The 23295-nt window shown below is 38.7% G+C and overlaps 1 protein-coding gene across 1 annotated transcript in view; it reads left to right on the plus strand.

The window, feature by feature from the left end:
* The window catches only part of LOC148301840 (uncharacterized), a 64086-nt gene extending 48464 nt beyond the window's left edge, over nucleotides 1–15622 (plus strand). Inside the window, exons 11-20 of the mRNA XM_088272648.1 lie at nucleotides 14–194; nucleotides 3033–3180; nucleotides 3904–4531; nucleotides 5286–5691; nucleotides 6774–6861; nucleotides 7838–8055; nucleotides 11518–12208; nucleotides 13232–13391; nucleotides 14041–14296; nucleotides 15371–15622. Coding sequence (XP_088128774.1) covers nucleotides 14–194; nucleotides 3033–3180; nucleotides 3904–4531; nucleotides 5286–5691; nucleotides 6774–6861; nucleotides 7838–8055; nucleotides 11518–12208; nucleotides 13232–13391; nucleotides 14041–14296; nucleotides 15371–15451 — 2857 coding nt within the window. The 3' untranslated portion in view covers nucleotides 15452–15622. The remainder of the gene's footprint in view (nucleotides 1–13; nucleotides 195–3032; nucleotides 3181–3903; nucleotides 4532–5285; nucleotides 5692–6773; nucleotides 6862–7837; nucleotides 8056–11517; nucleotides 12209–13231; nucleotides 13392–14040; nucleotides 14297–15370) is intronic.
* The last annotated feature ends 7673 nt before the right edge of the window (nucleotides 15623–23295 follow it).

Genomic DNA, 23295 nt, shown 5'->3' on the forward strand with positions numbered 1-23295 from the left:
ATGTCTGACGCAGGTACACGTACAACCCCCAGTTCGCGGTCCACTCCGGGCTGGGGTCGGAGGAGCGCGCGCACGGGGACACAGGCGTCATCGCGCAGGAGGTCCGGAAGGTGCTCCCGGAGGCCGTCCGGGAGGCGGGAGACGTGGTGCTGCCCAACGGTGACACCATTCACAAGCTGCTCGTGGTCAATAAGGTGGGGATTTTCATATTTGCGCAGTGATGATGATAGCGATAATTTTGGATCATTAAAGTATTGCAATTAAAACATAAAATGTTTCACATAATGAAGTGTTTTGCTTAACCTGTTAACCGCGTTCACTTTGTTCCTGAGAGACGCCCGTGCGCGGCGGTATTTTGCCGTTTTTTAAATGATTACTTTTATCATGTATTTAGTTAAGAAACGATTTATTTTCCTAAGCAAAAACGTTCAATGGGATTCATTGTGCCTTTTTGGTACTCTATAATACACTTGTGTCACATTATTCTTGAAATATATCGTAATATAAACAAATAAGATCGTAACATAAATAAATCAAAGCACGCATTGTGTGTCACTCTTACCCACTGGCGATGCGTAGCGTCGAGAGTGAGACAGATATAGGGCATGATTATGGCGCGGACTAATTACCGACAGCAAGAAAAATCAGGGATCTGTTCTTTTATTTATCCTTGTGATGTTACAAATTATTAGTCAGATATTTCAATAGATGTCATAAGGCCAAGGATTGACGTATTATTTTATCCAAAGTTCCACACCATGGGAAAATCCCTCCAAGTTGAACTGAGGTTTGAAACTTGGAGTAAAGTAAAAACACAAACGGTTATGTCAGCCGCGTACAGGGAATGTTTTGTGAAAACACATACGGTTATGCGAGCCGCGTAGATCGGGTTAATGATTAAGAATCTGGAACGAATTATACTCATAATGAGAGGTTCTACTGTAGTAATACAGTGAAACCTCTATCTATCGTTCCTCGAATAATCGTTTTCCCGGATGTGTCGTTTATTTCTTCTATCCCGACTTAATTGCATACTAAACTAAACCGCATCTATCGTTTCTCTATCACCATTTACCGCATTTATCGTTCGAATTAAGCTGCAAAATTGATACATTTTGTCTGTTTTTTTACATTATTTCCAATTTTCTTGCATTCAATGGCAACGTACGGGATAGAAACTATGGAAAGCTCGTGTAACCGATAGCAGGAGAGGTCAATATTGATGAAAAGGAGCCGCTGCCTGTACCTGCATTTCCAGAAGCGTGCACACTCTTTGAAAGAAAATTTTCTTCAACGCACATTCAATAACCGATGCTGAAAAAAATACCATTTGCAAAGCCGAAAATATACTATTGACTTACGAAAATAAAACAGTTAAAAAACAAAAGTATTTTTTTAAAATAAATACATTTGCATATTATTTTTGACATCTCATCAAAGATGAAGAAGAATATGGAAGTCTGGGCATTTACGGGGCTGACGACCGTCATAGGCTGGTTTAAGTGATCGCTTTACACACGTGTAACATTCACCAATTCTACCCATTATTGACAACCACACTACTCAAATTCTTGGAAGTTCTGTATATATGAACCAATTTAGAAACCTTGTTCTTGAATCACTAGAACTTCACTAGAGACATCTATTGGTGAGATGTAAAGAAGCTTTTTATTAAGCAGAAACTCTTATATTAGTATGTGAGATCCGAATCCTGGATTATAATCACACACATGAGAAACGCCAGAAAATACCATTTTCATTTTTATTATTTAAGCTTAAAATTTGACCAGATAATTTATTTACAACATTTTGAGTGTGTCCAAATACTTGAACACAAAATCTGGATTATCTCCAATTACAGGAGTTATTTTCATATTATTTTTGACATCTCATCAAAGATGAAGAAGAACATGGAAGTCTGGGCATTTACGGGGCTGACGACCGTCATAGGCTGGTTTAAGTGATCACTTTACACACGTGTAACATTCACCAATTCTACCCATTATTGACAACCACACTACTCAAATTCTTGGAAGTTCTGTATATATGAACCAATTTAGAAACCTTGTTCTTGAATCACTAGAACTTCACTAGAGACATCTATTGGTGAGATGTAAAGAAATGTTGTAAATACATTTGCATCTGAAATATGTATTCTTCTTAGAATTTTAGCCTACGAATGGTTATGCGGATTGGGAGGACGGTGTCTTTACTCGGTCGTACCTATGTGCGTATTGACCTCTTAATCCCGCATTCATTGTTTTCCCTCATTCATAGTTTATTTTAATAGGTCCAATGCAATGCCGTAATGATCTATTTAGTTATATATCCGCAGAAGACCTCCAATGTCAATACAGTCATATATCTTTGGAAAGTCTATATAGTTAGTTATATAGCCTAGTATTATAAAGTCTTTAGTTATACAGTACCACAAATATTTTATTTATTGTTTCGGCATTAACTTTGTGGTAAGACATGTTACAATGATTAAAGAAAACACTTCATTTTTTACCACTTGAGTTTTATTATAGACTACATGTTTCAGAAGTTAAACTTCCATCATTCAGGTCTGTATAATAACTAAAATATAAAATTTAATTTATTCTAATAATAATTTATTAAATAATATATTGTTTCAAAATTCTTCGCCATTGATTTCCATTTTTCCTTTGTTTTCAAACTCCGTTCCTTGACTAACCCCTTCCCCTAACTTTCCCCTCTTCTTATTTATAGAACAATTTTATATTTTATATTTTAGTTACTATACAGACCTGAATGATGGAAGTTTAACTTCTGAAACATGTAGTCTTTAATAAAACTCAAGTGGTAAAAAACGAAGTGTTTTCTTTAATCACAGTACCACAAAGCCTATTAAGTCTATAAGCTACATAACCTCTAAGTCTATATAGTTACACAGCCTCGAAAGGCCTTTAAAGGCGGTTTATTATGTATTGTAGTCAAATGAATTGCCTCACGGTGCCTATAAAATCTATATAGCTACATATATATTATTGAGTATTTTCTTGGTACAGGAGAGAATTTTCATGGAGAATCTGGGAGCCGTGAAGGAACTGTGCAAGGTGACAGGACACCTGGAGAACCGGATTGACGAGTTGGAGAGGATCAACAGGAGGCTGTGCAAGATCAGCTCTCTGCAGAGGAGAGACAGCACCGCCACAAGTGAGTCACAATACCGGATCGCGCGACATACCCACATACGCAAGTTGTGATGCACTCAATCCGGTTGGACTGTTGAGTGTGTCTACTCTCCAGTAGCTAGCTAACCATCTCGCTGCTTCACTGCAGGGGTAGGTGGAGAGAATAGAACGCCACACTCTTCTGTCCGCCAGGACACGTACGCCCGTAGCTTCCTTCACATCCATACATCTTGTCATACATGCCCTCCTATTACGCAGGCGACTGGCACCCACCAGATTTTAAGTTCTGATTGATCTGATCGTGCCATGTCTTATTCGGCCGTCCTCGTTCTGTTCTCCCATTCACATTCGCCAAATACACTTTCTTAATCATTCTCTCGTTATCCATTAGCTCCACATATCCTTACCACCTTACAGAACTGTTCTTAATCTTTTCAATCATCCATAGTTTAATAGATTTATATTATCCACTGACACTTCGTGATGGAATTGCATTTTTAATTTATTATTAGATTAAAACCAATATTTTTAGCTTTTCCACTTTTTTATTTGACCAGCGACCGGGTTTCGTCGTTACCGACATCTGATGATGTCGGTAACGACGAAACCCGGTCGCTGGTCAAATAAAAAAGTGGAAAAGCTAAAAATATTGGTTTTAATCTAATAATAAATTAATCCATAGTTTAGCCTTACATTTCAAAACACTAAAACGGTTAAAACCATTTTTCTTCTTCTTAAATTGCAGTCGCATCGCGCTTCTCCACGCTGACCAGCTGCTCGGCCAAGTCCAACCACAGCGACGGAAGTCCGGGCCCGTTCTGCGACATCGCCAACATCCCGGTGCCTTACCAGAAGCCCGCCTGCTGCGCGAGGCACGGGAAGACCCTCAAGAGCGCCAAGCACGGTGAATCCCTCAAGGGCGCCAAGGGAGAAGCCCTCAAAGTGGCCAAGACAGGGGAGAGATATTCCAATTTTTACCACGTCAACAAGATGAACGCCTGCGTCAAGTACTACACGGCCAAGCATCACAGCCTCACGAAGGAGATCTACGACAGCCCTAATCATCATCACAAGTCTTATTCCTGCGGAAGCTCGCCGAAGAGAAGTCGGAATTGCAACAGCAAGGGTGAAGATGACTTGAGAGTCTTCCATAGCCCCGATCTGTTCCGCTCAAAGCCTGACTGCTCCGAGTCTACGGCGACGATCGCAAAGGACCTAGAGGCGGGAGAGCCGTGCTCGTGGAACAGGGACGCGCGCAGTCTTCAGTCCAAATGCTGCCGGAGACGAAGAAGTGACTACTCATCCAGGGAGCTGTGCTCCAGCAAGTTTATACAGATCTTCATCGTGATTCTTGTGATGATAATGGCGTTTTGGTGAGTCTCTTCTTAACTAAACGCGCCTTCTCATAGAACCAGCGCATAAATCTTCAATCTCTCACGCTACTTTATTATATTCTTCATAACCCCAAAGCACCTAAATATCTTGCTGAAATTTAATATACCTCTCAGATCATGGTCTATCATGGACACTTTCCATTCCTCGCCATAACACATCATTCTTCAGTAATTCCTTCTCTGTCCAAGCGGCCAGACTATGGAATGAATTACCTCTCCGCGTAAACAAATGCACCTTCTCTGATAACTTTCAAGAAACGTCTGAGACATTACTATCTATCATTAGAACCCTAACTGTCCATCAAACCTCCTCCCTCTACCTCCCTAAACTCCCTTATTATCATCAATTTGTAATTTTTTTTTAATGTTCTAGTACTATCTACCCTCTGATTGCAAACAGCTATATATTTATTTTATTTTTTTGAACTTCATGTACAGAAAATAATTAAGTACGTTGGCGGGTTTATTGCTTAAAAGCAATATCTTCCAAGCAACCAAAAACAGACTAGTGATATTGTTCAAAACGTTTGATACCATATATAGCTGTTTGCAATCAGAGGGTAGATAGTACTTGAACATTAAAAAAAAATATAAATTACAAATTGATGAAAAAGGGAGTTTAGGGAAGGAGGTAGAGGGAAAAACCAAGGAAGGAGGTTTGATGGACAAATACGATATGAGTTAATCTTGAATCAACCTTGTACTTACGTTTGTATTGTTCTTAACCTTCCAGTTTGACGGCGATTTCTACGCTGTACTTTGTGGAGCACAGCAACCGGATCGCCAACATGGGCAAGATCAGCGAACAGCACAGCATCAACCTGAACCAGCGTCACAACCGGATATACGCGGGCAAGGGCGAGGACCACTCGACCGTGCGGCAGGAGTACGTCAGCAAGCACGCCCTGAGGAAGGCGCGGCCGCCCGACTGGAGCCAGGACCAGCCCGGCGACTCGGAACACTTCGAGCAAGGGTTCGAGAGGAACGCGTTTACCGTGCGGTCGAATGGAGTGGTGAAAGACTCGGAGGGCCGTCCTGAAGGCCGCGGAGGCTTCCAGGATAGGAGAGGTCAGCTCATCACTACGGAGATGTCAAACTTCATCGATAACCTGAAGACTTCCATCATCACCCAGATCGAGGTTAGTTTCAATGATATTTTAAGGTGTTAAACAGGGCTGTGTAATGTCACCGCGGCTGTTTAGTCTTTAGTAAAAAAACTGAACGGGAAAGGTATTTCTACCCTTAAACTCATGCCTCTAGCGAGATAGCGAGTGTTTTTGCCTAGAATTTTCACTCATGAATTACATGAAGTTATAGTAACTTTAAACATAAAGAGAAAATCCACTCACGAGTAGGCATAGGCGATGAAACTTATAAAGTTGAAGCCTGAGTAGAGATATGATAAGCGGTGTTGCATAAGCCGTAGCTTGATTTCAGAGTCACTTGGATGTTAGGTAATTTGAAAAAATAAAAAAAAAAGTATTTCTACCCGTTGGGTGGATTGATGCTTAAAGGCGGGAAGGGTATTTCTACCTTCTGCGCCGGCCTCATTTCAATGGCAGAAAAAAAGAATTATTTAACCTTTTACGCCGTGTGCCGTGCGCGCCGGTATTTCCCCGTTTTTTCAATGATTACTTTAATCATGTATTTAGTTAGTAAACGATTTATTTTTCTAAACAAAAACGTTCAATGGGATTCATTGTGCCTTTTTGGTACTCTATAATACACTCGTGTCACATTATTCTCGAAATATATCGTAATATGAACAAATAAGATCGTAACATAAATAAATCAAAGCACGCATCGTGTGTCACTCTTACCCACTGGCGATGCGTAGCGTCGAGAGTGAGACAGATACAGGACATGATTATGGCGCGGACTAATTACCGACCTCGAGGAAAATCAGGGATCTGTTCTTTTATTTATCCTTGTGATGTTACAAATTATTAGTCAGATATTTCAACAGATGTCACAAGGCCGAGGATTGACGTATTATTTTATCCAAATGAAAAAATCCCTCCAAGTTGAACTGAGGTTTGAAACTTGGAGCAAAGTAAAAACACATACGCTTATGTCAGCCGCGTATGGGGCATGTTTTGTGAAAACACATACGGTTATGCGAGCCGCGGGGATCCGGTAAATGTTTTTATATTGGCAATATTGAAAATGTAACTTTTTGGTGAGGACCTCCACATTTTAAATATGAGCAATATTTTTTCAGAATATGAAGCCATCCAAGATGCCCTACATCAACAAAAGCACAAGATTCAGCAAGGACCATCCCACCACTGGTGCTGTGGACTGGAAAGGTAATAGAAATCACTCTTTCATAAGCAAACGGTATCATCATGCTCAACACCTTCTTCTTCTTCTCTAGACTTCTGTACTCCACTGCTGGATATAGGTCTCTTCTGTATCCTTCCATTCCCTTGCTGCTTGCAGCCAGTTTCTACCCCCCACAGCTGCTATGTTGTCGGACCATCTCTTTTGAGGTCTTCCGACGCCTCTTTTATTCTCCCAAGGTCTCCCTCGCTCACACATAAAGATATTTATGATATATCGCTTACTCCTTTCAAGAACGTCGTAAATCAAAATACTTGATTTTTCAAGAGAACATTTTTAAAGTTTAAAAATATAATACAATGTATTAAAAATAAGCCACTTATTGAACTTTTTACTTTGCAACAGATCTTCTTAGGTTTGACCTGAAGGTTTTTTCTCCAATTGAAAAATATTTAATATATTTAAAAAAATAATTTAACAAAACATTTTCTTCAAAATGCAAAAACAACACTTTCTGCCCTGTAGCGGGTAAATATTAAGTTAAAAATATGCCTCTTTTGCTGGGATATAGTACATTTTCTGGGCATTCCGAAAACATGCACAACTGAAAATTGACGATTTTTGATTTATGACGCTCTTGAAAGGAGTGAGCGATATGTAGGAGTTTGAGTAGTGTTGTTGTCAATCACGGGTAGAATGGTGAATTTTACATGTGTGTAAAGTGATTCCTTAACCAGCCTATGACAGAAGCTCTGTAAATACCTAGATTTACATATTCTTCTTCCTAGCTTCATCATGACTTATCGTCTTTGTAGACTGTTGGGGTCAGCTCTCCTCGTCCTCAGGCTGTAGGTCCTTCTGTCATGGACAACGTCACCTAGGCCATGCCTTGGAATCATGTTATCTTTCTGCAGCATCCATGAATTCTTCGGTTTCCTCTAGACGCCTTTCGAGGAAGATCCATTGCAATCGCCTTGAGATGACAAAATATAATCTTTCCAGAAAAACCGCTGTCTAAAAAAGAGAAAGAAGACGGCGAAAATGGCGCCGATGACGTCGCACACAGCCCGGAACGTCTCAACTATAATTACAACGCCATCGACCAAAATGGAGGAGTCGCAAAATTGGTCGATCCGATTGGCCGTCCCGCGGGTTGCCATACGAGGGGGCACATTCACTCCGAGGCCGGTGTTGCCACCGTCATGGCCAACGACTGCCAGGTAGGTACCTTAATTTTTATAAAATCAAATAGTACCTACTTAAATTTTTTGATCATATTTAATCCCTTGAACAGGTGCAATAATTTTTATATCTAGGAAGCATGCTCACAAGGGATGGAAAAGTGGATAAGGATATTGAGAGAAGAGTGAATGCAGGGAATAGAATATATGGCGCTTTGAACAGAGTGATTGCAAATGAAAATATGTCCATGGAAGCCAAGCTAGTGGTTCACAACGGCGTGCTGGTACCGACACTAATGGTAATGGCAGCGAAACATGGAACTGGAGTGAATGCTGTTGAAATTCAATTCAATTCAATTCAATTTATTCAATAAAAAAATAATATATACATAACAAACAATATTCAAGGCGTATATATTAAAAGTAAGCAAGAAGACTTAAAGGTGTAGAAGAATCCCGCTTCGGAAAACTCCTTCGGACACATGGAACAGATCAATATCCAATGTGATATTGTTCAACATAGCAGTAGTTCTTCCTACAGGCATAACCATCGGCAGGTTGGTCCTGTGTATAGGAATGTGAAACGAAATGTGAATGTGAAATGCTATCCCTCAGACGAATGTGTGGAAAATCATTGTATCACAGAATCAAAAATGAAGATGTAAGAAAGTAACATAAGGCTGAACAAGAAATAATTGAAAATATTGGGAATAGTTCTTTAAGGTGGTATGGACATGTGGAGCAAATGGATAACGAGAGAATGACTGAGAAAATTTATGTGGCCAATGTGAGCGGGAGAACAGAACGAGGACGGCCAAAAAGACGCACGATCGGATCAATCAGAAACTAAGATCTGGCGGTGTCAAAAGTCTGCGTAGTCGGAGGGCATGTATGAATGTGGACAACACATGACAAAAATTGGACTTCATGACTCCCCAGTATGCAGATTTTGCATGGAGGATAACAATACGCCAATCCACATTCTCTATAATTATGACGCACTCGCTCACAAACAAAGTCACATCCTCGGAGGACCCCTACTGGACTCTGAGAAGGTGTAGCCTCTACCACCAAGACAGGTCGTGAGTTATATAAAGGTCTTGGGAGTGAGCTGTGGTACAGAGGGAGGTCACAATAGACCTAATATGGTCGCGGTGACTAAGGTCAAGGGATCCATGATCCCTTGACCTCAAAAAAAAAAATGGATGTGGACGAGGCAAGGAGAGTATGTCAGGACAGAAGAGTGTGGCGTTCCTTCCTCTCTGCCTACCTCTGAGGAGAAAAAGCGTGATGGTAGTAGTAGTTTTATTGGTATTTTATATAATGCTTTTTGTTTCACGCTTCCACAAGGATTCGAATGTGTGGATACCATCTGATCAGGTAATTGCAACATTTTGAGTGTGTCCAAATACTTGTCCACAAAATCTGGATTATCTCCAATTACAGGAGTTATTTTCATATTATTTTTGACATCTCATCAAAGATGAAGAAGGGCATTTACGGGGCTGACGACCGTCATAGGCTGGTTTAAGTGAACACTTTACACACGTGTAACATTCACCAATTCTACCCATTATTGACAACCACACTACTCAAATTCTTGGAAGTTTTGTATATATGAACCAATTTAGAAACCAGGATTCGGATCTCACATACTAATATAAGAGTTTCTGCTTAGTAAAAAGCTTCTTTACATCTCACCAATAGATGTCTCTAGTGAAGTTCTAGTGATTCAAGAACAAACCAGCCTATGACGGTCGTCAGCCCCGTAAATGCCCAGACTTCCATATTCTTCTTCATCTTTGATGAGATGTCAAAAATAATATGATCAGGTAATGTTACAAAAGTGTTAATGTAGCCGAGAAGTACAAATATTTGTAGGTTATGGTCAGACAAAAAAACTGACTTGGTCCATCTCTTAATTCTTCTTCTTATTATTATTATTATAGGCCTTGCGGCCTGTTTTTCAGAGGGATTAGCCTCCTGCGACGTCGATTCCCGCTATCGACCCATCTCTTTGGTGGTCTGCCCGCGAGTCGTCTACCACGGGGTCGGACGTACAGTGCGATGTGGGGGAGTCTGGATGGTTCCATTCTCCTCACACGCGCATACCATTGTCTCCTTCGTTGCCTTCCCCACCTAATGACATCTTCCATCTCGCATATTTCATCACTCCTGGCATTTCTGATTCTATCTCGAAGAGTCTTGCCTGTTGCCTTCTCAGAGTCTTCATTTCTGACAATCTAAGCGCGTTTTTTGTAGTAGCGGTGTCTGCTCTTGCGAGTCTTGCCTGTTATGCTTCTCAGAGTCTTCATTTCTGACACTCTAAGCGCGTTTTTTGTAGTAGCGGTGTCTGCTCTTGCGAGTCTTGCCTGTTATGCTTCTCAGAGTCTTCATTTCTGACACTCTAAGCGCGTTTTTGTAGTAGCGGTGTCTGCTCTTGCGAGTCTTGCCTGTTATGCTTCTCAGAGTCTTCATTTCTGACACTCTGAGCGCGTTTTTTGTAGTAGCGGTGTCTGCTCTCATCTCTAAGTGAATCCGCAATAGGCTTAGGGTGGAGACTGGCCGGAGCATTTCGTAACATGTTACGACGCGAGCATTCAGGCAGTCAGCACAGCGAGCCGAGTTGCTCCCTCCGAATGCCCTATCCAAAATGGGATGCAATGGATCTTTGTCGGACGGGAGGAATATCTAATTTAACATACTCAACCTACAAAGGATTGTATTAGACTCGTGAAGTGTTTATAACACCCGATATAATTAATATTTTCATTCATAATTTTCTTTTGGAAAATTCGCCTTCGAAAAAACGGTATTTTCGTAAGTTGGCAATGAATGACGTCACAGAAACGATGGAGTTATTTTAACACATTGCAGTCGGGCGCTTCGAACAATAGACGTTTTTCGCGATTAGCGCAAAAAAAAAAAATAATAATAATATTTTCGATTGAAATTTTCAAAGAAATCATATTTGACATTTGATCATCAAAAATAAATTATAATCATATTTTTTAATTAAGTATTCCGTATTTCACAATTTAAGAAGCACTGTAAACTCTAAAAAATAGTCTTCCCCTCCGAGGTATCATTCCCTATACAATGCCAATATATTCAAATAATAAAATACCAAACAGTAAACAAAACAGTGCGAGCGGTATGAAAAATAGTCCAACACGTGAAATGACTCAAACTAAACTGGAGATTGAGATCGCATAAAAACTGTAGATTTCTGGCGATGCCTTTAAGTGACACACTAGCCAATCCGGACAAGGCATCTCAAATAACGTCAACAGACTGTCGCCTAGCACCCAGGTAGCAGATTACCCTTCAACGCGTCTTATTTCACGCTGATAACAAACCCGTATATTGCCGTTTCTCGGCGATAACCAACAGTCGACAAAATCGGCATTTTTTCGACCCTCCCACCCCCCCTCATAAACAATAACAATTCAATATGGAATAGTCTGCAGTTACAATAAATACATGTATTTATATTTGCAGATTTATTGCTGCTCCATAAGCTCTTCATCTTCAGAAGTGGTCAACGAGGAGTCGATAATATCCGAAGTGATCAATCCCAAGGTCAAATCGTCGGAGAATCTGACGGCCTCTCTGCCCATAATGGTCAAGTCCAAGCCCGAAGACCCTCAGAAGATTCCTCTCCATCTGGAGACGGAACTCCCGAAGAACGTGAAGAGCTCCAAGCACCACTATATGGCTCCCGCCGACCAGGCCGAGAACGCTGACGAAGCCAACGACTCGAAGGAACTGAACAACGTCCTGCCAGTTGGCAACACTGCTCCGGAAAAACCCGGGAAACCTAATATCAAGATGGCCGCCGCGCAAACAGCTGGCCGCCTGTCGCCTGTCAACCTGACGGCCGTCAAAATCGGTCTCCATAACCACACAGACCCTAATAGAGACATAATAAAGAACATGGCGGACTCGGAGTTAGAGAGGAACATGCTGCCCAAATTTAACTTGACGTTTTTGAACGAGAGCGGTGTTAAAAAATTTGCCACGAATGCTTCGAAGGGTGGTACGAATCTTGAGCATACTTCTAGGAAGCACGGTAGAAATTTGGAAGCTGATTCACGGGAGAACATAACGGGTGAAGAGGATCGAAGAGTCAGAAGACAGATTGGTACATACAATTTATCTGAAACTGACAAAGACAGCGAGGTTCTCCAAGGTATATACATACATATTTTTTTTTAACCTTTTAACTGCCGGCAGGTACATGTATGGCGGTACCCAGCACGCCGCAAATTTTACGACAAAAATAAAATCTTCTAAACATATCGTTATAGAAAGTGTAATAAAGTTTATTTATAAAACTTACATAATAAATGAAAAGCGCGCCAGTCGTGCAGTCATTTATCCATAATCATAAAATCAATTGTTCATGGTGCGGGGTTGTCACAAAATTTGTCATAGAAAATATAAAAACTTAATTATATGTCAAAAGTAATTGTTTGTTAGTTTAATATAAAAGTATACACATACACACACTGTGATTTAAAAAAATTAAAAGTTAAAAATCATCAGAATCGACACTAAAATCACTGTCATCAGATTCGGCAGTGACGGCAACTCGGGGATTATCGGACAACCCTGAGCGCCATCCGTTGTTTCGACAACAAAGCTCTCTTTAATTTACGTTTAAAGTGTTAAAAACAAATTCTGTTTCAGTTCCAAGTATGCAAAGATACTCTCAATAGATGTCACTATGCGTTCAATATATTTGTACATTTTAAATAATTGATTTTCTTTAGTATTAGGCGGGCATCGAACCCGTGATGCTAGCTTCGCAGTCCAGCGTCCACCTTACATACCACGGCGCCTGACTAATATAAAATCACAATAATACTTTTTTTTTTAAACCCTTATCCGCACCCCAATGATGCAAAGGGCACTGCGTCATATAAACGCAGTGTTATCTTGATCGTTTACACATGAAGGAAAGGTGACCAGCCCTCCGCTTCAGGTACCAGTCCAGGGTAATAATATTGAATGAATATTACAGTGAAAAAATCACTTATATTTATTTTACCCCCCTTGGGAATCGAACCCGGGACCTCCAGAACGGTAGCCGAGCGTCCTGACCATTACACTACGGAGGCGGACATACTACACAATAATACTACATACATCCGCTCTATCAATCCCATCATTGAGAGCCAATAATTATACCATGTGTTGTTTTGTGTTTCAGAGAATTGCGACACGGTGAGTGTTTACATGGGCGGAAGCAGTTTCAACGCTACCATCGGTACGGACAAGTTCTGCTTCAGTGACCTGGAGATCTTGAATGTCACGTACCACATTCCTCTTTCCAAATATATGCCAGACACGTCACTAGCTCTGACCTTTGCGTAAGTCTACTTCATTCACACACGGGCAAACTAATTGGATTATTAGTAAATTATATAATAAAAAACTTATCGATTCTCAGCCGATAACGTTTAAATGAAGTTTTATTTAATCTTTTTGATATTTTATTTATTGTTTCGGCATTAACTTTGTTGTAAGACATGTTACAATGATTAAAGAAAACACTTCGTTTTTTACCACTTGAGTTTTATTATAGACTACATGTTTCAGAAGTTAAACTTCCATCATTCAGGTCTGTATAATAACTAAAATATAAAATATAAAATTGTTCTATAAATAAGGAGAGGGGAAAGTAAGGGGAAGGGGTTAGTCAAGGGACGGAGTTTGAAAACAAAGGAAAAATGGAAAGCAATGGTGAAGAATTTTGAAACAATATATTATTTAATAAAATATTTTAAAAATGATTACACCTTGCTCCATATAAAGGCCAAATTATGAATTATCTTGAAAATTTAGAAATACAAAAAAACCTGAATTCTAATAATAATTTCTTAAATACTTTTATACTCGTATATACTCGTACTACGTAGCGATGTAGTACGTAGTACGAGTATAAACGTTTGATGTCCAGCGTCCCTTCTACAATAAGTTACCGACGGCCACTGACTTAGCTGTTTTTCAATACTGCAGGTCTTCTCCAGCTAGGGAGTTCACCCACTGCGCGACGGTCAACGCCGTATATTCCAAAACCGACGACTGCCACGCCCGCGCCGACGCGGCCAAGAGAGAGAAGCACGATGATGCCACCACGCTCATACCGCGGAGGCCCGTCGTGAACAGGAACGCGGCTGTCTACGACGGCTACGGGACGACCTTTGACCTGGACATTTCCGGACTTCTGAACAAGGTCCTCGTCTTCCGGACTTCCTTGTCAAACGTGCATCAGGTATTCATTTGCAGACATTCGTTGAGTAACTAGTACTTTGTCTTTGTCCGCCTCCGTAGTGTAATGGTCAGCACGCTTGGCTACCGTACTGGAGGTCCCGGGTTCGATTACCAGGGGGGGTCAAATAAATATTAGTGATTTTTTCAATCTAATATTTATTCAATATTACTCTGGACTGGTACCTGAAGCGGAGGGCTTATCACCTTTCATTTGTGTGTTAACAATCAAGATAACACTGCGTTTATATGATGTAGTGCCCTATGCACCATCGGGGTGCAGATAAAGGTTTTATTATTATTTTTATTACTAGCCAACTAACCATCCATCACGCCGTTTTCTGCAGAGAATTGCTTGAATCCCTAGAATTTCACTAGAGACATCTATTGGTGAGATGAAAGAAGCTTTTTATTTAGCAGAAACTTTTTCATTTTTAGTTATGTGAGGTCCGAATTCTGGATTATAATCACACACACGAGAAATGATAGAAAATATCCTTTTCATTTAAAAAACATTAAACTATCTTTGTTTTCATACAAACGTCTATTACTAGGTAGTTTTAAGTGAGTGTCTGCTTTCTAGGGAGACAAATATAGAATGCCCTCGCCAGACTATGCATATATACACGATTGCGGCTATGTTGTCGTAACCACCGTGTCACCAACTTACCCACATCTTTGAGGTGGAGACTGACCGGAGCATTTCGTCGTAACATAACGTCGTAACATCGCTCGCGGCGAGCATCACGGCTCAGTGTACTGACTGCCTGAATTAAGGCAGTCAGTACACTGAGCTGTATTACACTTGTATTACAGTCATGAAGTGTTTATGACACCAGATATAATTAATATTTTCACTCGCCATTTTCTTTTGGATAATTCGCCTTCGAATAAACGTTATTTTCGTAAGTTGGCAATGAATGACGTCACAGAAACGATGAGTTATTTTAATGTTGGTGTCATTGCTGTATGTTTTGTAGACGTGTGCATAGTTTGGAACGTCTTGAAGCATTGACATCAAATACTGGCAGGAATTACATCCCTTTTGAAGTGTGTTAATTAATTTTTTATTTTTCAGAATATCTGCGCTTTGCATAACAACAAATTGGGCGACTTCCTCGAGTACACGATTCACATATACAGGCACTGCAACATGTGATCACTTTTTCCAATCTCACCTTTGTACCGCCTCATAATTTTTCATATTTTTTTTGGTGAAAATGAGTGATTGATATTACGCGGATATCACTTGGTAGGTGATTCATCAACAAAAGATACTGGTTTTTTATTAAAAGCCAGTATTATAGAAATATTACACTTAAAACCTTTAAAAAATATAACTCTTTATTTATATATATATATATATATATATATATATATATATATATATATATATATATATATATATATATATATATTATATATATATATATTGCGCTGTGCATATGACGCGTTTGGAGCATATCTGTGTAGCCAAGTACATGACCTTGAAAGAGGCGTAGCTCGGCAATACGTTTGTTGATCCGAATCGAGACAACTCACCCTGCCAATATATGTCTCTTTCTATATATTGTATATATATATATATATATATATATATATATATATATATATATATATATATATATATATATGAATATAAAATTTTGTACATAGAATAATTTATGTAGAATTTAAGTGATAATTGATAATTCAGCACACTTTTAAATTTGACATTTAAAAATTATTTATTAATTTTTGGATTTATTTATACCTACTTTAAACAGTTTTGACTGATCACAGACCTCTTGCGAGTGTCTGATGGAGTTAACGCTACATCTCATGGTATGCATATCATTTTTAAAGATTGAAATCATAATAATAAAACAGAAAAAAATTATATATGTTTATTTTGAAAGTTATAAAATATATCTTGTAATAGTATTAATACTTTGTGATTTTAATGGATGAAAATGTCTATTGGGATGGGAACGTGGAAGTCTGGGCTTTTGAAGGCCTCGCGACCCATCGCCGGCTGGTTTAAGTGATCACCTTATACCCGCAAATGACCAGGCTTCCATATTTAATCTCATCAATAAACTTATTCATCATGTTTCGAGATTGCAATGAAAAACGTTGATATGAATTTGAAGAATCTCACAGCTAAAAGTATATTAAAATTTAGTCAACAATTGTGACATGACATTTTGAACAAATTTTTATTAATTTTGACTCTTTTTAATGGTCTCATATCGCTCACTCCTTTCAAGAACGTCATATATCAAAAATCGTACATTTTCAGTTGTGCATGTTTTCGGAATGCCCAGAAAATGTACTATATCCCAGCAAAAGCGGCATATTTTTAACTTAATATTTACCCGCTACAGGGCAGAACGTGTTGTTTTTGCATTTTGAAGAAAAGGTATTGTTTAATTATTTTTTTAAATATACTAAATATTTTTCAAATGTAGAAAAAACATTCAGGTTTTACCTAAAAAAATCTGTTGCACAGTAAAAAAATTGAATAAGTGGCTTGATAAAAATATATTATTATATTTTGAAACTTTTAAAACGATCTCCTGAAAAATCAAGTTGTTTGGTATATGACATTGTTGAAAGACTAACTAACTAACCATCACGCTGCTTCCCCGCCGGGGTAGGCAGAGAGAATAGAACGCCACACCACTCTGTCCTTGCAAACAATCTTCGCCTCTTCCACGTTCATGTATCTCCTCATACATACCTGTCGATTGTTACGACTCCTAACCTGACCACTTTCAAGTATTTGGCATACCTGATCGTGCCATGTTTTTCTCGGTCTTCCTCTGCTTCTTTTCCCACTTGACATTGTTGAAAGGTGTGAGCGATATGTAAAAAATACTCATTTATACTATTTTATTTTATTTAAACATGTTTTTTTTCCCATTAATTGAAACGGCAGTTACTTTGTGGTATTATCTATCCGTTTTAAATTTATGTTTTACTTAGTAAATACCACTATTTCTTGAAATCTTTAACCTTTTAACTGCGTCAACTTTGTTCCTGAGAGACGCCCGTACGCGGCGGTATTTAGCTGTTTTTAAAATGATTACTTTTATCATGTATTTAGTTAAGAAACGATTTATTTTCCTAAACAAAAACGTTCAATGGGATTCATTGTGCCTTTTTGGTACTCTATAATACACTTGTGTCACATTATTCTTGAAATATATCGTAATATAAACAAATAAGATCGTAACATAAATAAATCAAAGCACGCATCGTGTGTCACTCTTACCCACTGGCGATGCGTAGCGTCGAGAGTGAGACAGATATGGGGCATGATTATGGCGCGGACTAATTACGGACCGCAAGAAAAATCAGGGATCTGTTATTTTATTTATCCTTGCGATGTTACAAATTATTAGTCAGATATTTCAACAGATGTCATAAGGCCAAGGATTGACGTATTATTTTATCCAAAGTTCCACACCATGAAAAAATCCCTCCAAGTTGAACTGAGGTTCGAAACTTGGACCTAAGTGAAAACACAAACGGTTATGTCAGCTGCGTGTGGGGAATGTTTTGTAAAAACACAAACGGTTATGCGAGCCGCGTGGATAGAGTTAATAGATAATGATTACAATTTTAACCATAATTACGTAGAAATTTAAAAAATAATTCATACGAAAAGCCATAAAGTGTAACATTTTGAAACGATAGAAATTCTTAAAAATATAGAGAGAGAGAATATCATATCTGGTTGCATATCCGATGCAACCAGATATGAGTCCTTTGAGGAATGAATTACTTGTGTCGTATTGCAGTCATACTTCAATTAAAAAAACATCACATTACGAACAATTATATATGTAATATATAAATATATAACCGCCTCCGTAGTGTAATGGTCAGCGCGCTCGGCTACCGTTCTGGAGGTCCCGGGTTCGATCCCGAGGGGGGGTAAAATAAATATAAGTGATTTTTTCACTGTAATATTTATTCAATACTACCCTGGACTGGTACTTGGAGCGGAGTGCTGATCGCCTTTCCTTCATGTGTAAACGATCGAGATAACACTGCGTTTGTATGAAGCAGTGCCCTATGCACCATTTGGGTGCGGATAAGGGTTTTATTATTATTATATATGAAATATGACAAACGTATAAAAAGACATTATAACTGTGATTTTTTTAACGCAGTACCGTCCATTAATTTAAATAATATGTATGTAATCTAAGTAATACTGAACAATAAAAAGAAAATATAGAAAAATCACTTTATTTAACCCTTACCTTCTTCTTCTTCTTCTAACCCTTATACGCACCCCAATGGTGCATAGGGCACTGCAACATATAGAAGCAGTGTTATCCTGATCGTTAAATACACGAAGAAAAGGTGATCAGCCTTCCGATTCAAGTACCAGTCCAGGGTCATATCAAATAAATATTATACTGAAAAATCATTAATATTTATTTTGACCCTCTTGGGAATCGAACCCGGGACCTCCAGCATAGTAGCCTAGCGCGCTAACCACTACACTATGGACCCTTTCCTTACGGCGCTAAAAACTTTTGCGTGCACCGGTGATATGTATTTTGTACACCATATGAAAATGTGGTTTAAACACGGGAAATATGTAATTATTCCCAAATGTCGCTCTTATTGACCATAGTCAATAATTTTGTAATGTTAGCTCTGGTATTATCTGAAAACGAGAAAAAAACACATCGCAAATAACCACAACAGTTGGCGTGGCGACACGACCGTCGCGCAAGACGATCTGCGTGCTACTGGCGTGGTAAACACGTTACGACATCCGTGTTTACTTACAAAGCACGCCACACAAAGAAACATTTGTGTATTTGTGATTTTATTCACAAATTATTTATTTCCGTCGCTGCAAATGAATTACTTAATACTGTAATACTTTCATCAAAAACATAGTTATATTACGAAGTAATACGAAAATTTCAAGTTACATGTTTAACCTTTTAACCGCGTTAACTTTGTTCCTAAGAAACGCCCGTGCGCGGCGGTAATCGCCGTTTTTTAAATGATTACTTTTATCATGTATTTAGTTAAGAAACGATTTATTTTCCTAAACAAAAACATTCAATGGGATTCATTGTGCCTTTTTGGTACTCTATCATACAATTGTGTCACATTATTCTTGAAATATATCGTAATATAAACAAATAAGATCGTAACATAAATAAATCAAAGCACGCATCGTGTGTCACTCTTACCCACTGGCGATGCATAGCGTCGAGAGTGAGACAGATATAGGGCATGATTATGGCGCGGACTAATTACCGACCGCGAGAAAAATCAAGGATCTGTTCTTTTATTTATCCTTGTGATGTTACAAATTATTAGTCAGATATTTCAACAGATGTCATAAGGCCAAGGATAGACGTATTATTTTATCCAATGTTCCACACGATGAAAAAATCCCTCCAAGTTGAACTGAGGTTGGAAACTTGGAGCAAAGTAAAAACACATACGCTTATGTCAGCCGCGTATGGGGCATGTTTTGTTAAAACACACACGGTTATGCGAGCCGCGTGGATCCGGTTAAAATAATAATACATCTTATAAAATCAGACTCAGGGTACTCGCGTTGTTCTGTAAAACAAAACACCAAATTCATGTTTTTCGAGTCCTTGTCAAAACTTACATAACACCGCCATTTTGGTTTTTCTCTGTCGCACTCTGTTTTATCGGCGGAGTACTTTGAATTAAAAAAATTAAATAATACTTTCCTTTATAGATATATGCATATTTAATATATACCATTCCAATATGATATTAAAAGACATTTTTTTTATACATTTTACTCTAGTAACATTTATTATTTCTTTTATAAGCGTTGCTAATCATTATATTAGCTCGATTAAGCTGTATCGAACAAATCAGTCACACACACATATATATATATATATATATATATATATATATATATATATATATATATATATATATATATATATATATATATATATATATATATAAATACATATAAATATATGACATTCCTTATCGTGTATTCAATGCAATTTATCAAGTAGTATTTATATGTAATAACATTTTAAATATAAGTGTTTTATTTTATATAAGTCATATGTATTTAGTGAAAAATGGGTTTATATTAAAAGAATTCGCCATAGTGATTCTGGTTGATTGTAATTTTTATTAAAACCTAAATTTATATAATAAATATTTAGTTTAAAAATGTGTATATATATTTATATATAAAAAAGTGAAATTTCTTTAATATTAAATAAAAGGTAAGAGAGATTTAGTGTGAAAGGCAAAGGGAGAGAGAAGGAGCATCTCAAAATGATAAATGTTACTTACACAATGCGTGCTACATCAACTGTTCATATGTAGCGTCTGACGTGAACATCTATGACATTATCTTATTCTCTCGTAACATTGTGTATACGTCCCTCTCATTTGTGAAATGTATAGCTTTCTTTCTCCTTCTCTCTACGTTATATCTTTCTTCTCTCTCACGTAACGACGTGTGCTTAATAAACGTGACACATCCTTCATTCCAATTTCAATTCAATTTCAAAATCATTTCTTGTCCAATAAGAAATTTCACTCAAAAAATCATTGTCCTAGGATTATATTAACACATTGTTTGCGGAAACACTTAAAAGCGTCTTTTCCATACTGTTGGTAGAGAGCGGGAGACGCTTGCGAGCGTTCTATTTGCTTACTTTAGGTAGAGCGCGTGAGACGCCTGCAAACATTGTACAGATGGGAATTGGGTGTTGCGGCTACTTGTGATTAGTATACTGAGGGTCGGGCGGCAGACTGCCAGAGTATAATTAGGGTCCTTTTCCATACTGTCGGTAGAGAGCGGGAGACGCTTGCGAGCGTTCTATTTGCTTACTTTAGGTAGAGCGCGAGAGACGCCTGCAAACATTGTACAGATGGGAATTGGGTGTTGCGGCTACTTGTGATTAGTATACTGAGGGTCGGGCGGCAGACTGCCAGAGTATAATTAGAGTCCTTTTCCATACTGTTGGTAGAGAGCGGGAGACGCTTGCGAGCGTTCTATTTGCTTACTTTAGGTAGAGCGCGAGAGACGCCTGCAAACATTGTACAGATGGGAATTGGGTGTTGCGGCTACTTGTGATTAGTATACTGAGGGTCGGGCGGCAGACTGCCAGAGTATAATTAGGGTCCTTTTCCATACTGTCGGTAGAGAGCGGGAGACGCTTGCGAGCGTTCTATTTGCTTACTTTAGGTAGAGCGCGAGAGACGCCTGCAAACATTGTACAGATGGGAATTGGGTGTTGCGGCTACTTGTGATTAGTATACTGAGGGTCGGGCGGCAGACTGCCAGAGTATAATTAGGGTCCTTTTCCATACTGTCGGTAGAGAGCGGGAGACGCTTGCGAGCGTTCTATTTGCTTACTTTAGGTAGAGCGCGAGAGACGCCTGCAAACATTGTACAGATGGGAATTGGGTGTTGCGGCTACTTGTGATTAGTATACTGAGGGTCGGGCGGCAGACTGCCAGAGTATAATTAGAGTCCTTTTCCATACTGTTGGTAGAGAGCGGGAGACGCTTGCGAGCGTTCTATTTGCTTACTTTAGGTAGAGCGCGAGAGACGCCTGCAAACATTGTACAGATGGGAATTGGGTGTTGCGGCTACTTGTGATTAGTATACTGAGGGTCGGGCGGCAGACTGCCAGAGTATAATTAGGGTCCTTTTCCATACTGTCGGTAGAGAGCGGGAGACGCTTGCGAGCGTTCTATTTGCTTACTTTAGGTAGAGCGCGAGAGACGCCTGCAAACATTGTACAGATGGGAATTGGGTGTTGCGGCTACTTGTGATTAGTACACGACCCTAATTATTATACTAAATACGATCGGGGTTGATGAAAACACCGCCCAACAACAATGTGTTAAAACATGCTAAATTATTTAAATAATTTTATATCTCACAGTATAAATTAAGAGGTAGTAATTTTATATATTATAGAAACATCAAAACTATGTACAAACAAATAATTTTAAACATGTAAGATACTATGTACTTTTAAAAATTTATTGTCCTGAGGAAATTTCACTTAAGTTACATTTAAATAAATTGTAGTTTACACATTTTTATAAAGACAGTAGTCGATAGGGAATTTTCATAATATTTTTAACTAGAAATTTAGTTCATATACGATGATATGTATTAAAAATAGAATGATGCACTGTCACAAGTCAGTTATAGCAAGTAAAAATCAGTAATAGCTAAACTGGCAGTACACAATGGAGTGCCTAATGTATGGAAGCGAAGCACGGAGTTGGCAAAAGAAGGATGAAAGTAGACTGAATGCAGTCGGAATGCCATCTCTCAGTGCGGCAAGACCATGTATGGTAGATGTTCCAATGGTGATATAAGGAAAGGGTGCAAGGCTGAGATGAGCACTATCCAGCAAACTAAGGAAGGCGGCTTGGAATGGTTTGGGAAGGATGAAAGTAGACTGGATGTAGTCGGAATGCCATCTCTCAGTGCGGCAAGACCATGTATGGTAGGTGTTCCAACGGTGATATAAGAAAAGGGTGCAAGGCTGAGATGAGCACTATCCAGCAAACTAAGGAAGGCGGGTCGGGATGGTTTGGGAAGGATGAGAGTAGACTGGATGCAGTCGGGATGCCATCTCTCAGTGCGGCAAGACCATGTATGGTAGGTGTTCCAATGGTGATATAAGGAAAGGGTGCAAGGCTGAGATGAGCATTATCCAGCAAACTAGGAACGATGTGTTGAGATGGTTTGGACATAAGGAATGAATGGAATTAGGAGTAAAACAAATTTATTTTGATGTATTTAAAAGCAGAAGAATACCGATTTAAACTCGGCACATTTATATCGGTCACCCTTAGTCTATCAAATAAAAAGTGTTTAAATATTAAAAAAAATTGAGAATGAAGAAAGGTGTGTTGAGATGGTTCGGACACGTGGAACGAATGAGCGACGAAAGAACGATAAAACAAATTTATGAGGCGAATGTAGTAATAGAAGATGTAGAAATA

This window comes from Brachycentrus maculatus, unplaced genomic scaffold (genome assembly GCF_059751285.1).
Source record: "Brachycentrus maculatus isolate JH-2025_06_01 unplaced genomic scaffold, ASM5975128v1 h1tg000513l, whole genome shotgun sequence".
NCBI classification, from domain to species: Eukaryota; Metazoa; Arthropoda; class Insecta; order Trichoptera; family Brachycentridae; genus Brachycentrus; species Brachycentrus maculatus.